Here is a 14,996-nt window from a genome sequence, read left to right as displayed (position 1 = left end):
TACAGATGATGGGCTCTGATCTGGCTTTGGGCCACTGAAGGCTTTACCTGCCCTGAGGGACATTTGGGGACACAGGCAGTTCTTTGAGCACACCTCACACCACCAAAAGGGGTGTGACCAGGTAAATCCCAGATCCTGGGTATTGTTTGTTCTCCCAAGCTGTTCATTCTCTGGTTAGGAGGTTTTGATGCTCAGATATGGCTTTCCCACTTTTGGAGGGTGTTGTGCCCGTTTTTTCCTTTCCTTGGGGCAGGAAGATCCCCCCTCCCTCTTCAGGGCTGTGCTGGCACTGAGGACATCAAACTCCTGTCCATATTCCTCCTTTTTCCTACATGAGGAGAACCTGCCCCCAGTGTGTGCCCAACCCTCCAAACACCTGCTTTGGAAGGAAGGGGGGAGATGAGTATGAGGAATCCCCCTGCAGGCAGCAGATGGATCAGGGCTGAGCTGAGATTTGCACTTCATGGTCAGTTGACCCCTGGCAAGGGGCCACCCCAGGCCCTCCTGCCTGCCAAGGCTCCTCAGCAGCAGCAGGGATGCAGGAATGAAGCACAATTTGGCTGATTCTGGCCCAAATTCCTCCCCTGGGGGCCATTGGCAGGCAGGAGCAGGGCTGGGTGTGCCCTGGGGACGGTGGCCAGGCTGCCAGGTGGCCCTGGCTCGTCACAGCATCTCCCCACGCTTCAGTTTCCCCAAATCCCTGCCATCAATTTGCTCCCACTCTTCAGCTGTCACCTCCTGCGAGCTGCTCTCCGTGGTGCATCCATAAACAGGAGCAGCAGCTGAAGAATGTGACACTGGGGCCGGGGGAAGAGCAGGAGGATTCATGGAGTTTGGAGGAAAAAATGCTTTTATTGCTCCCCTCTGCCCCATTGAGGGATGGTTTTATAAAAATGTGAGCGTGGCAGGTCATTTAAAACAAAATCTCCATTGTTCCTGGTGTAGGGAAAGGAATTGTTTTTGTAATTCGCCATTAATCCTGTCTGGATCTGAGCTTATCAGCTGAAGAAGAGGCAGAGCCTTGAGCATGATTTGGTGCCTGCTCAGACTCAAAAATCTGACTAAATCTGTCCAAATCTGAGGCTTCAGACCTGCAGTCCCTGCCCTGGGGACAGGGGATACTGCCACCACAGGCAGAACTGCAGCAGCAAACAGAAATATTCCTGAGGCTGACCCTGCTAGGGGCAGGCAGGATAAACCAGCCTGCAGGAGTTTCTACCTCTCCTTTCCTCTTTTTGTCCTCCCTAAATGATTCCCCAGATCCAGAGTGGGCAGGAGGAGCAGGGGCAAGCTGGGCTCCTCCCGCCCAGTGTGACCACTCCAGTGTCACAGACATCTTTTTATGAAAAATCTTTTCTTTAGGATTTTTCCTCCTGAGAAGCTGAGAGGCCTCAGGAACAAAATGTAAACATTGATTATCTGCTGCTGTGGAATGCAACAGGTGCATCTGTGATTGGTCTCATGTGCTTGTTTCTAATTAATGGCCAATCACAGCCCAGCTGGCTCGGGCTCTTTGTCCGAGCCACAAACTTTTGTTATTATTCTTTTCTCTTCTTAGCTTAGCTAGCTTTCTGATGAAACTTTTTTTTCTGTTCTTTTAGTATAGTTTAAATGTAATATATCATAAAATAATAAATCAAGCTTTCTGAAACATGAAGTCAGATCTTAGTCTCTTCCCTCAACATAAAACCCCTGTGAACACAGTCACACTCCAGCTGCAGCCTCAGTTCCCCACAGCTCCTCTGAAGGGGTTGCAAGAGCCCTGCTGAACTCAAAAACCTGGGGCAAGGGCTGTCAGAGTGAATCAGGCAGCCCTTCCTCCTGCAGAGGCCACAGAGAGGCTTTGTGCTCCCTCAGCCTCCCTAAAATCACCTTTCCCTGTTGCAACAGCAGCCTAAATCCCGACCTGATGGATTTCTGCCCTTCTGGTGGCCCCATTTAAAAGCTTGGCGGTCCACTTAGAAAATAAATGTTTGGAATGTAGGAAGAACAGTGTTGATGTGATATGAATGTCCCTAAAATGACGAACCCACAACCCCTGTTCTGGTGCTCCCAGTGGTGCCACAGATAAGGAATCAGCATTCCTGGTGCTGCATCACCTGGGCCAGGGTGGAGAGAGGCTGAGGGCCCCCAGGGCCCCTCTGTGCACCCTGAGCCAGGGGGAAAACTGGAGGAAAAGCCCCCAGGCATGGCTGGGGCACAGGAAAGAGCCAGCTGGGCACCAGGCTGGGATAAATGTGCCACCCCTCAGCCTGCTCCTCCCAGGGGAGGGCTGGGTGTCACCAGAGTGCAAATCACAGGCACTGGGACAGCTGGGTGTGACCTGGGTGTCCCCAGGCTCTGTGTGGAGCAGGGCTGGGTTGGATTTAAGGGATGGAGGAGCTGCTGTTCCTCCTGTAGCTCCCGCTCTGGTTGGTTCCAGATCTTCTGTTATTCTTTTCTTTTCTTTTCTTTTCTTTTCTTTTCTTTTCTTTTCTTTTCTTTTCTTTTCTTTTCTTTTCTTTTCTTTTCTTTTCTTTTCTTTTCTTTTCTTTTCTTTTCTTTTCTTTTCTTTTCTTTTTCCTTTTCCTTTTTCCTTTTCCTTTTTCCTTTTTCCTTTCCTTTCCCCTGATTCTTCTGTTTCTGCGTCCCCCATGCCTGGCTTAGCATTTTCCTCCTTCACCCCATCCAGGTGTTTGAGCTCTGTCCAAGCTTCCTCATCTCCTTTTCCTCTCTGACAACTCAAGCTCTTCCAGGCTTCCCTGTTTGCCATGAGAGAACCAAAAAATTGATGCTGCAGCTTTGTAAGGCTGTTCATTTAATAGGAAATTAAAAGGTCTGGGCTAGAGGGGGAGGTCAGGTCCAAGCTCTGACTGGGATCTATTCCTGCTTCCCAGGGCTGTGAAGTTCTCAGCCAAGCTGATGGGCCAAGCCATGGCCAAGAGGGTCAAGGCCACCATCCTCTATGCCACGGAGACGGGGAAGTCCCAGGTCTATGCAAAAACCCTCTGTGAGATCTTCAAACACGCCTTTGATGCCAAGGTATTGCTCCTGACACGTGCTGGGTGTGAGATCATGGTGTGGAAACAGCTGCCAATGGCCTTCAGGGTGTGCCCTTGTGGGTCTGGGGTGGAGAAAATCCCTGATTTCCTGCACTGATTGCAACTGTGGCCCCTCTGGAGGCAGCCCCATGGCTGGCCCTGTCCCTCCAGGCTCCTGTTCCCACCCTGCCCATGCAGAGATCCCAGCAGGGATGTGCTGTCCCCATCCCCAGCCTGCCCAGGAGGCTCCCAGCTCTCTGTGCCCTCTCTGTGCCCCCAGGTGATGGCCATGGATGAGTATGATGTGGTGCACCTGGAGCACGAGACCATGGTCCTGGTGGTCACCAGCACCTTCGGCAACGGGGACCCGCCTGAGAACGGAGAGGTAGGACAGCAGGGACAGCAGGAGATAGCAGGGGTGTCTTGGTTTGGAAAGACAGGAGTCTGTTAAGGAAGACAGGAGCCTCCCCTGAAATGGAGAATTTAAACCCTCCCCACCCCTCTGAATTGCTATAAATTTTAAATTAAGGGGCTCTCAGGCAAAAATATGGGAGCAGAAAATAACAGTTCTTTAATAGGGAAAAGAAAAAAAAAAAACAAAAGGATAAAATAAACAATGCAGTATGCTAGAACAACAGTGACAGAGTCAGAACCCAACCTGACACCCTGTGGGTCAGGGTGTTGGTGGCAGTGCCATTGGAATTGTGGCTCAGCCCTCCTGCAGTGTCAGGGGTGGTTCTGCTGGAGCAGGGATCCTGTAGAGAAGGATGGATTCTTCCTCTGAAGATCCAGTGGAAGGAGAGGCAGCTGCTGTTCCTCTGGGGAATCCAGTGCAGAAGCCCTGCTGGTGTCTCAGAACCTCTGGATTATATCTGGGTAGGAATGCTTGGCTCCTCCCCCTGGGCTCACATCTCCCAATGGGATGCTGTAGTTCTTATCAGCCATGCAGGGACATTCAATAGCTGTTATCAGCAATGTCCCCTCCCAGGGAGGTGTGAATGTGGTCACTCAAAGAGAGAGATAAGGCAAACTGCCCACTTGACAAAGGGAATCTGCCATACAGATGGGAATGGAAAACATCTTGCATTGCAATCTTCAACAAGGGGACAGTAGGGGACAGGGCCAGGAATGTCCTTGCTTGGCTCAGACTGAGCAGGAAGGACCCCAAACAGGTCCAGGTGCTGCAGCTGCCTCCAGGCTGCTCTGGAGCAGGGACATCTCCTGGTTCCCTGCCATGACACAGCCACTGATCCGATGTTAAGTTCATCCTTTGTGACCCCTAGCAGTGTCACACAGAAGGTGACAGTGCCCTGGCTGGGGGGCTGTGACCTGGGCAGTGAGCAGGGAGCAGAGCCACAGCCCAGGCTGTGCTCAGGGCTGGGTTTCCTGCAAAACCTGGCAAAACTGATGGCCTTTTTTTGTTCTTTTTCTGTAGAAATTTGGCTGTGCATTAATGGAGATGAAGAATCCCAACTCCAACCTGGAGGAGAGGAAGTAAGAGCACTCCAACCCCTTCCCTTCCCAGACCAAACCCCAGCATACAAGACAAGTTCACTGCCTCCATCCTCTCACAGGGGAGTGGGAAACCCTCGGGCAGATCTCACATTTGCAAATATCCAGGAATGGGACCAGCCTGGACATCCAGGGAATGGAGAGACTGGAGGTCCCAGGGAGGATAAAAACACAGATTCAGGGGTGCCTGTGGATCCCAGCTTGTAATTCCCTGGGGTGACATTTCAAAGCTTCTCTCTTCATTTTGAAGAGGCAGAAATCTGTGAAAAAAACAGATAAAAATAGGAATTTCCCCAAAATCATCGATTCTGAGAGCCAGAGCCTGTCCAGGAGGCACCGAAATAGTAAGAGTTGGAGGTAGAAGGGAGTTCCCAGGCTTGCAGATGTAGGTGGGGGAGGGCTGGAGAACCAGATTTAGCTCCATGCATGGTGTGAAAAGATTTCTAGGGAAAATAAGAGCTGTGATAATCCTGTGATGTTTGTAACGGGTACCTAGGAGACAGAACGTGGGATTGTAGAAAATCCCCCTTCAGGCGAGGATGAGCTTTGTGCCAATCCCAGGGGGGGAAAGGAAGGGAGGGCTCTGACAATGATCATTTGGGGTCTCCTCTAATTTTAGCTGCGAAGAATAAAATATTTCCCTGAACTGGGTCACTGCTGTGCCCTGGAATATCTCCTGAGCTGACAACTGGCACAGGGCTGCTCCTTAATTCAGGAGGGATCCAGGGCAATTCCAGCACCCTGGCTCAGGGCAGTGTCACCAGGGTGGTGACAAACACACAGGGACCAGTCTGTGCTGGGATGGCCCTGTCCCCAGGGTGGTGACAAACACACAGGGACCAGTTTGTCTGTGATGGCCCTGTCCCCAGGGTGGTGACAAACACACAGGGACCAGTTTGTGCTGGGATGGCCCTGACTCCAGGCTGGTGACAAGCCCACAGGGACCAGTTTGTGCTGGGATGGCCCTGACTCCAGGGTGGTGACAGGGACCAGTTTGTGGCTCTCCAGAGCTGGTCCTGCTGATGGATCCCTGCTGAAAACCCAGCAGGCTCCTCATGGCCTCGTGCCTCAATGGGGACAGTGACAGAGCAGGCTGCCGTGGGGGGCTGAGGATGGAGAAGGGACGTTCCACACATGGTTCTCACCCCAAGGATCTTCTCCTTGGGGGCAGATGTGCTGCCCATGGCTGGTCAGGCAGATTTGAGGAGGTTAAAAGCCCCTGAGCTCGGTGCTTGCTGTCCCAGACACCTCCAAGTGTGATTTAAGGACTGGTATGAGCTTCTCAGAACCAGGCAGAGACACCCTGCACTGTCCCAGCTGCTCCAAGGCCTGTCCAGCCTGGCCTTGGACACTTCCAGGGATCCAGGGATCCACAGCTTCTCTTTTTGGCATTGCCCCAGCCAATATCCAGGACCTTGCTAACATCAAGCACTCAAAAAACCTTTTGCAATGAGAAAAGGAGACCTGGAGGAGGCAGTGGGGGGAAGAGGGACAGTGTCAGCCTGGTTAAAGACACCTGGAGAGAGCAGCCCATGGAGTCCCAGCTCCCCCAGGGAATGCTGAGACCCTCAGGGCAGGGTGGCCTTAGTGTGATAGTGTCACAGAAGCCTGTCAGGGCTCTCTGCCCACAGCCCTGAGGCTGTGCTGGGTTTGGTATTTGGCTCCTCATGTCTTAGAGCAAGGGTTTCCCAAGGGTTTTCCAAGGGTTTTCTAAAGCATTCCTATTCCAAGCCTGCTGTTGAAATGCAGCCCATCCATCCCACACCACAGGGACCTCCTCGTTCCAGCTGCTGTCCCAGCCTTGGGCCAACACTCAGCTGGGCAATTTGGGCTTTGTGTCCCTCTAATCCAGAGGGTCCTGCTGCCCTGAACAGAGCCTGGATTGCAGAAAATCCCCCACACTGCAAGATGAGCTTGGAGCACCTCAGAGGTTGGGGAGGGAGGCCAGCTAACCCGGGATAACCCAGGGGAGGCTATGGCCAGGGCCAGCTGAGTGGAGGAGCAGGAAGGCGTGGAGGTCTGGGGAGAGGGGGGAGGCTGAGGGGCAGAGGTGGCCCTGGGGCTCTGTGACCCAGCTGTCCCTGGCAGAGGTGGCCCTGGGGCTCTGTAACCCAGCTGTCCCTGGATCAGGCCATGCTCTCCTGTGCTGTGCTGTGCCATGCCATGCCATGCTCTCCCGTGCCGTGCCGTGCCGGCTGCAGGAGCTGTGCCATGACTCATGCACACAGCGCTGCTCGCTGCTCACTGCTCTGCCTGTAAATTTAGAAACTCTTGTGCGGAGCAATTTTGGGAGATGGCTCAATTCAGAAATACTTCTGCTGTTGTCAGATTTTATTTTTTTTTCCTCAGCTCCCCTTCCCCCTCCTCACCCCTTCTTCTCTCACTCTGTTTTTTGGGTTTTTTTTTTAATTTCCCACTTCCTATGAATGAAAGAACCCTCAGAACATCTCTTCAGACACACACCTGACCTTGTGTGCTGCCAGGGAAGGGCAGGTAGAGCCCAAGGTCCTGGCAGCTCTGTGTCACTGTGGGAGGTGACCAGGACTTCATGGAGCATCCCTGCTCCAGCTGAGGATGCACAGGGGTTGCTATGGCCTTACCCCCGGAGGGAGCACATTCCTCTCCTCTTCCACACTGCCTGCTGGTGGAGTTGTGAGCCCTCAGCTGTGCTTTGGAGCCCCACTGTGAGCTCCAAAGCCAGGGGGTGCCCCCAGTGTGAGCCTGGCTGCTGTTGTTGCCCACAGGAGCTACAAGGTCCGGTTCAACAGCGTCTCCTCTTACTCGGATGCACGGAAATCCTCCAGTGATGGCCCTGACCCCAGGGACAACTTCGAGAGCACGGGGCCCCTGGCAAACGTCAGGTAAAGGGTCAGGGCAGGAGCTGGTGCTGCACAGACCCCACCTCACCCTGAGGTGTTTGGGTGATGTGCAGACCCCTCCAGGCTGCTGTGCGTGGTGGTGGGACAGGAGGGGCCAGCTGTGCTCTGGCATATCTAAAAGATCCCTTTTCCTGTCGTGTTTCTATGAGACCTGGCTCTGAACTGAAATAATCCAGATCAATAGCTGCGATTTTTAAAGCTTAATAGCTATATCTGGATGAAGCTTTTGAACTTGACCTGTCATTTGCTGACTTGCTACCCAGACATGTGGTCTCCAGTGCAGCACAAACTGCAAATTTTCACCAAAGCCACACATCAAATGAATTCTCAGAATAAATTGTTCATATAGCAAGTGAAAACAGCTGCATTGTGGTGAGTCACCCCGCTGCACACTGGGGTTAAAAACAGCTCATCACCTCATGTGTGTGAGAGAGTTGTGAGCCCTACAATTTAGGGACCACATTAGTAAACTCTGGTGTCTTCTGGTGGGATTACCTTCCCCCTCAGGGTCCCTCCCAGCTGAGCAGCCACAGCTGAGCCATCTTTGCACAGGTTCTCCGTGTTTGGGCTGGGCTCCAGGGCTTACCCCCACTTCTGCGCCTTCGCCCGCGCCGTGGACACGCTGCTGGAGGAGCTGGGGGGAGAGAGGATCCTCCGCATGGGAGAGGGGGATGAGCTCTGTGGCCAGGAGGAATCCTTCAGGACCTGGGCCAAGAAGGTCTTCAAGGTAACCTTGAGGGGCTGCAGGCTGGAGCAGGGGGGAGAAGGACAGAGCTTGGAGCTGGATCTGAACCCAGCCTCCCCTTCCTGGCACCGGGATGCTCCAGCACCGCCCCAGCCCACAGCAAAGAGGGTGGAGCTGATGCTCTGCTTTGTGCTGACCACCCAAAGGTCACCGACGTGTTGAATCCCTGCATCATCCCAGATATGTGGGAAGGAGAGCAGCATGAGCAATGTCCATGGCCACTAGTCCAGCCCCACACTGCTGGGGGCTCCTTGTCCATGTGGGCCGGGATGAGGGGGTCATTTGGGCTGGGCTGGGCTGAGGAGGTGCCTGAGGGCCTGGTGGGTGCTGCAGGCAGCGTGTGACGTGTTCTGCGTGGGGGACGACGTGAACATCGAGAAAGCCAACAACTCCCTGATCAGCAACGACCGCAGCTGGAAGAGGAGCAAGTTCCGCCTGACCTATGTGGCTGAGGCCCCGGAGCTCACACAAGGTACAGGCCTGGAGGGCTCTGCCTGTGGGGAACGTGGGCAACACACAGGGGTAGAGGGGCCAAACCCCTTTTTTTGTCTCTGTTAAATTCCCAGTGTTTCAGCCCTGCCTTTCCCTTCATCTCATCCCCAAGGAGCAGCCCCAGGCCCCTCAGGCCATTTCAGCCCTGCCTTTGCCCCCATCCCAGGCCCGAGGAGCAGCCCCATGCCCCTCAGGCCGGTCCTGTCTGTGTCTGTAACAGAGATGTTTGGGCCTGATCTGCTCTCCCTCCTTCTGACCCCATTTTTTGAAGCAAGGAACTGGAAAACTGGGATCTTTCCAGGCTTATTTTTTCCAAGGCTGCTCCATGGAGTGTTGTGAAGCAAAGGCAGGTCAGCCCATGGACACCTGGCCCCTCAGCACGGCTCCTGCAGCTCCTGCAGCACCAGCTCAGCTCTGCCCAAACCCAGGCGCTCTCCTGCCAGCCAGGCAGCAAGAGGAGCTGTGGGCATTGTGAGGGCACTGCCCTGAGTGTCACAGGGGTGGTTTTGGAATCCTCTGTCACTAAAAAAACATGCTTGGGTCACCCCTGGGGTTCCTGATCCCTTGGGCTCACAGGAGGGAGGTCAAACCCCTGTGGTCAGCTCTGGTCTGAGGGGATGAACCCACCATGGTCCTACAGAAGCCTTGGCCATGCTCTGCTGAATCCCTTCCCTGGCTCTTATCCTCCTCAGGACTGTACAGCATCCACAAAAAACGTGTCTATGCAGCCCGGCTCCTCACACGGCAGAACCTGCAGAGCCCCAAGTCCAGGTAGGAGATGCAGCTATCCTAAGCACACACCTGGGGCACCCAGAACAGTGCTACAAACAGCCCTTGAGACCTGGATGTCTGTGGAATCCACCTTTGTGCAGGCCATGAGTCAGCCTGGAAGGCAGAGGGGGTGTTCCTGCCCTCCATGCACGGTGGAATTCCTGCTGGTCCCTCCCTCAGCCCATGGGATGGGGAGCTGGCTGCAGGGGTGTGGGAAACCAAGACATCCCTCTGGCTGTCCAGGATGGGCAGGACCCCTTGCCAGGGGGCTCAGAAGCCCTGGCACAAAGCCCAAAACACCTGTGGGTTTGATTATGACCCATGGAACAAATTACCAACCTTGTATGAAGATCAGCAAGCCACAACAGTTTAGGTAGAACAATAGTGAAGTTATCATGGGGTGGAAAAGTAGATTTTGAGGTTTTGGTATGGGGGTTCAGGAGGCAAGATGGAGGGAACTGGGTGTGTCCAGCCTTTCTTCTCCTTCTTCTTGGCCTCCATCTTCTGCTGTGATGTTGGCACTTACAGATTGGTTTAGAGAAGAAGCTCACTGTCTAACAGAGGTGATAGGTATTGGAAAGTAATTGTAAACATTGTACATGTAGTTTTTAGTATAAAGACATAACACTGCCCTGGGGCAGGCAGAGTGCCTGGAACTGTCCTGCTGGATGGACCTCAGCAAGGCAGGAGAAAATTTTTTATAGATAAGAAACAATGAACAACCTTGAGACCGAGAAATGAAGAGCTCTGACTCCTTCTTTGAGCACTGGGCTGGGAAAAAAGACTTTTGAACTTTTCTCGTGGTTACTCTGACAAGCTAGAGATCCCGACAGAGGGGCAGTGAAGGAAGGATAAAATTGCTGAGCAAGAGGTTCAATTGGTTCTCTCCTTTTAAAAGGGTGAGTCAGGGCGTGCTGCAGGGTCCCTTCTCCCTGCTGTGACCTTGGTGAGATGGCCACCACAGCTTGGCCCTGCCACCACAGCTTGGCCGTGCCACCACCCCTGTCCAGCTCACCAGCAGCTCCTGAGGCCAGGGCTCAGGATCCCTGAGGGATCTTTGGGGGCTTTCCCAAATACCATCCCAAAGTCAGTGATTTTGGGGAAGGATCCCCCAAACCACTTTTGCTCCTTCCCCTGCAGCCGCCTGACAATTTTCCTGCGCCTGCACACCAACGGGCACCAAGAGCTGCAGTACCAGCCTGGGGACCACCTGGGCGTCTTCCCGGGCAACCACGAGGACTTGGTCAATGCCCTCATCGACAGGCTTGAGGATGCCCCTCCAACCAACCAGCTGGTGAAGGTGGAGCTGCTGGAGGAGAGAAGCACAGCTCTAGGTAACCAGGGAGCACAGGTGGCCTCTCTCCTCCTTTCCCTGAAGTTCTTGTAGCTCCTCAGGGAGGTGGGTGGCCCCAGGAGAATTATTTTCATCTGTCTGCTGTGTTTGTGTGGATTGGGAGCTCCTCCTTCGTCCCTGCCCTGCCCAGAGCCATTGCTTGTCTGCACTTGGGATGTGGAGCAAGGGGTTGAAGGGTGTGACTGTTCACAGGGGTCTGAGGATGAGGGAAGAGATAAGGATCTGACTCCATGTTTCAGAAGGCTGATTTATTATTTTATCATATATATTATATTAAAACTATGCTAAAAGAATAGAAGAAAGGATTTCATCAGAAGGCTAGCTAAGAATAGAAAGGAAGGAATGAATAACAAAGGCTTGACTGTGATTGGCCATTAATTAGAAACGACCACATGAGACCAATCATAGATGCACCTGTTGCATTCCACAGCAGCAGATAATCAATGTTTACATTTTGTTCCTGAGGCCTCTCAGATTCTCAGCAGGAAAAATCCTAAGGAAAGGATTTTTCATAAAAGATGTCTGTGACAGAAGGATGGGCGTGGCCTTGGGGAAGATTTTCCATGGAAAAGCTAAAGGTATTTATGTTCCCTTAGAAAGAGTAAGGTCTAGGACTGGGAAGAAGAGTTACAGGATGTGGAGGGGGCATCCCAACACCAGATTTCAGGGATTTCCTGAATCCCTGCTGGAGATAGAAAACCCTAATCCAGTGTCTCAGAGGGGGATGGAAACCAGGATTTGCCCACCTGGTCTCTGCTGCTCAGCTGATCCCAGGCTCGTGCTGGATTCCCTCCTGGCAGGTGTCATCAGTAACTGGACAGATGAGAACCGTGTCCCACCCTGCACCATCTTCCAGGCCTTCAAGTACTACCTGGACATCACCACCCCTCCCACCCCGCTGCTGCTGCAGCAGTTTGCTCTGCTGGCCACCAGTGACAAGGAGAAGAAACGTCTGCAGGTCCTCAGCAAGGTAAAGAGCCCAAGCCTCGGGTTCTGCAAGCCCTGGGGGCAATCACAGCCCAGCCAGGGCATTTCCATCCCACACTGTGCTTAGGCTGAGTCTCCTGAGCTCTGCTCAGGGTGCCTTCACTGCTCCTCACTCCAGCTTTGCCATGGACCTCGTGGGAAAAGGTGGATCCTGCAGCTCTCTCCTCCTTCCCTCTTTCCCAGGGCTTGCAGGAGTACGAGGAGTGGAAGTGGTCCAAGAACCCCACGATCGTGGAGGTGCTGGAGGAGTTCCCCTCGGTGCAGATGCCCTCCACGCTGCTGCTGACCCAGCTGCCCCTCCTGCAGCCTCGCTACTACTCCATCAGCTCGTCCCCAGAGATGTACCCAGGGGAGGTGCACCTCACCGTGGCTGTGGTGTCCTACCGCACCCGAGGTACCGCCCCAGGGCTGGGCTCTGGGGGAAACAGCGCAGGGGCAGCCACACCAAACCTCTGGCAGGGAGATGTGCCTTTAAAGAAAAGGATTGCTGCAAGATTCCCCCAAACCATGGCATTGCTGTCCCATGTCATGGAGAGTGGCAGTGACACAGAGGTGACACTTCTCAGCCAGTATCTTGGTTTAAAAGCCAGGTGTCTGCTAAGGAAGGCAACAGCCTCCCCTGAAATTGAAAATGCAAACCCCCTCTGCCTGAATTATTATAAATTTGAAATTAAGGGGCTCTCAGGCAAAGATATGGGAGTAGGAATAACAGTTCTTTACTAGGAAAATTAAAAATACAAATGCAATACAAAAAACAAAAAAAAACCACTGCCAGAGTCAGAATAGGAGCTGACTCCTGTGTGTCAGGGGGGTGTCCCAGCCCCATCCCATGGGGGCTCAGCCCTCCTGCAGTGCCAGCTGTGGCTCTGCTGCAGCAGGGATCCTGCACAAGGGGGGAGTTTTCCTCTGCAGCTCCAGGGCTGCTGCAGATGGGCCTGGGCTCCCTCTGGCCATGCAGGGCAGCAGAAAGCTGCTCCTCCAGCAGTGCAGGGGGCAAAGGCTGCTGTGCTGTGCCAGGCTCAGATTGGATCCAGGCAGGAATGCTTGGCTCCTCCCCTGGGCGGAGCATCTCCCCATGGGATGCTGGGATTGGATCAGCCCTGCAGGGACACTCAGTGGCCATGGACAGCAGAGATCTCCTGGAGGGAGGGTTGGCTGTGGGAGAGATAAAGAAAAAACTGCCCATGAACAGCAGAGAACTGCCCCAGCTCTGAGAGATGGGAATAGAAACACACAGCCCCAGCTACACCTTTCAGCTTGAAACAGACAGGTCCATAACCCAAGCTCCATGTAGGATTGTGTTTGCCCACCACAAAATCCACATTCCCAGTAGCCAAACTTGTGTAGCAGTGACACTGATGTGTCCAAGCATGGTCATGGTGTGGATGGACACAGCCCTGGTGCTCTGCAGGACACAGGGAGGACACAGTAGAGCTGCCATTGAGGGTTTCTGTTTGGGAGCATCAGGATGCTGCCAAAAAGGTCAAAAGGAGAGCTGGGTGCTCCCTAAGGATCGTGGAGGTCCAGCTCTGCCAGGTCAGGGTCCTGGGTAGCTCCACAGAGGGATCCAAGTGCCAAACTCTGCCAAGTTCATGGAGAATGGATGCTGAGGTATGAAATGTTTCAGGGAAGTGTTCATGCAGGATGTAGTAGGGAGGGTTTGAGGAAAGAAAACAGCGATGTGCCAGGTACAGACCTCCACTTCTCCCTTCCCAGATGGAGAGGGACCCATCCACCATGGAGTGTGCTCCTCGTGGCTCAGTCGGATCCAGACGGATGAAGTGGTTCCCTGCTTTGTACGAGGGTGAGTGACCCACAGAGGCCAGGCCTGAGGAGGAGGGGGTGAGACCCCTCACAGGGTGAGCTCTCTTGATTGCTGTCACAGCGGGAGAAAACAGGGCTGGTACTGGGCTGAGAAAACAGGGCTGGGTTTGTGAGCAAATGGTTCCCCTTTGAGGGAAATTCTGCACAAAATGTCACATCCTGGGGTTTCACCTCATTTCCTACCCCTCATTCTCTGGGAGGTGTCTCAGCTGGCTGTGGGCAGAGGGAACACCCTGCTGGTGTTTAACTGGAGCTTTGCTGTGTGCAGTGCCCCCGGGTTCCACCTGCCCCAGGACCCCCAGGTGCCCTGCATCCTCATCGGCCCCGGCACCGGCATCGCCCCCTTCCGCAGCTTCTGGCAGCAGCGGCTCTTCGACATCCAGCACAAAGGTGGGGCCGTCCTCTTCCTCACCTCACAGAGCTTGGGTGGGGCCATCCTCTTCCTCACCTGACACAGATTTTGGACAGTGATGTCCCCTGCTTCTTCCTCACACAGATTTTGGGTGGGGCCATCCTGTTCCTCACCTCACACAGATTTTGGACTGAGCTGTCCCCTGTTTCACCTCACACAGAGTTTGGGTTGGGCTGTCCTTCCTCACCTCACAGATTTTGGGTCGGGCTGTCTCCTTCTTCACCTCACACAGAGTTTGGGTGGGGCCGTTTTGGGTAGGGTTGTCCTTCCTCACCTCACACAGGTTTTTGGAACCCTTGCTTGGGGTGTTGGGATGGGGATCCCACCCTGCTGGGGGTGTCCCAGCAGATGTGGTGGCAGTCTGGAGGGAGGCGGCTGGTGGGAACTAGAGGTGGCTGGTGGGAATTGGAGATGGCTCATGGGAACTGGTGGCCCCTCAGGAGAATTGGTGTCCCCAGGGCTGTGAGCTGTCCCCACACTGTCCCCAGGGCTGAAGCCGTGCCCCATGGTGCTGGTGTTTGGCTGCCGGCAGTCCAGGATCGACCACATCTACAAGGAGGAGACGCTGTTTGCCAAGAGCCAGGGTGTCTTCAGAGAGCTGTACACGGCCTATTCCCGGGAACCTGACAGACCAAAGGTGGGCACAGCCCTGGGAATGCTGCCCAGCCTGGGCTGGGTCCCTGGCAGTGGTGGCTCATCCCTGGGGCACAGAAATGGGCAGAGTTGTCCCCTTCCCTGTGGGCACCATTCCCAGGGTGTGTCACCATCCCAGTTCCAGCTGGAATGTGTGCCCAGGCTGCTCCTGCTGCCATCCACGTGGGAGAGGAGGAGGGGAAAGGGGAATGGGAAAGGGGAAAGGAGAGGAGAAGGGGGAAGGAAAAAGGGGGAAAGGAAAGGAAAGGGAAAGGAAAGGAAAGGAAAGGAAAGGAAAGGAAAGGAAAGGAAAGGAAAGGAAAGGAAAGGAAAGGAAAGGAAAGGAAAGGAAAGGAAAGGAAAGGAA

The 14,996-nt window shown here is 54.0% G+C and overlaps 1 protein-coding gene across 2 annotated transcripts in view; it reads left to right on the top strand.

Moving 5' to 3' along the window:
• The window catches only part of NOS1 (nitric oxide synthase 1), a 70,919-nt gene that overhangs the window by 50,238 nt on the left and 5,685 nt on the right, over positions 1-14,996 (top strand). For both annotated transcript variants that reach the window (XM_058036663.1, XM_058036662.1), the window contains 13 exons: positions 2,877-3,021; positions 3,301-3,405; positions 4,456-4,514; positions 7,277-7,393; positions 7,964-8,138; positions 8,490-8,628; positions 9,341-9,419; positions 10,560-10,753; positions 11,574-11,743; positions 11,944-12,154; positions 13,477-13,564; positions 13,853-13,974; positions 14,485-14,633. In XM_058036663.1, coding sequence (XP_057892646.1) covers positions 2,877-3,021; positions 3,301-3,405; positions 4,456-4,514; positions 7,277-7,393; positions 7,964-8,138; positions 8,490-8,628; positions 9,341-9,419; positions 10,560-10,753; positions 11,574-11,743; positions 11,944-12,154; positions 13,477-13,564; positions 13,853-13,974; positions 14,485-14,633 — 1,753 coding nt within the window. The remainder of the gene's footprint in view (positions 1-2,876; positions 3,022-3,300; positions 3,406-4,455; positions 4,515-7,276; positions 7,394-7,963; positions 8,139-8,489; positions 8,629-9,340; positions 9,420-10,559; positions 10,754-11,573; positions 11,744-11,943; positions 12,155-13,476; positions 13,565-13,852; positions 13,975-14,484; positions 14,634-14,996) is intronic.

The sequence above is a fragment of the Melospiza georgiana genome, chromosome 18 (genome assembly GCF_028018845.1).
Source record: "Melospiza georgiana isolate bMelGeo1 chromosome 18, bMelGeo1.pri, whole genome shotgun sequence".
NCBI lineage: Eukaryota > Metazoa > Chordata > Aves > Passeriformes > Passerellidae > Melospiza > Melospiza georgiana.
The sequence above is the reverse complement of the archived record's forward strand: the minus strand, read 5'-3'. Positions and strand labels throughout refer to the sequence as shown.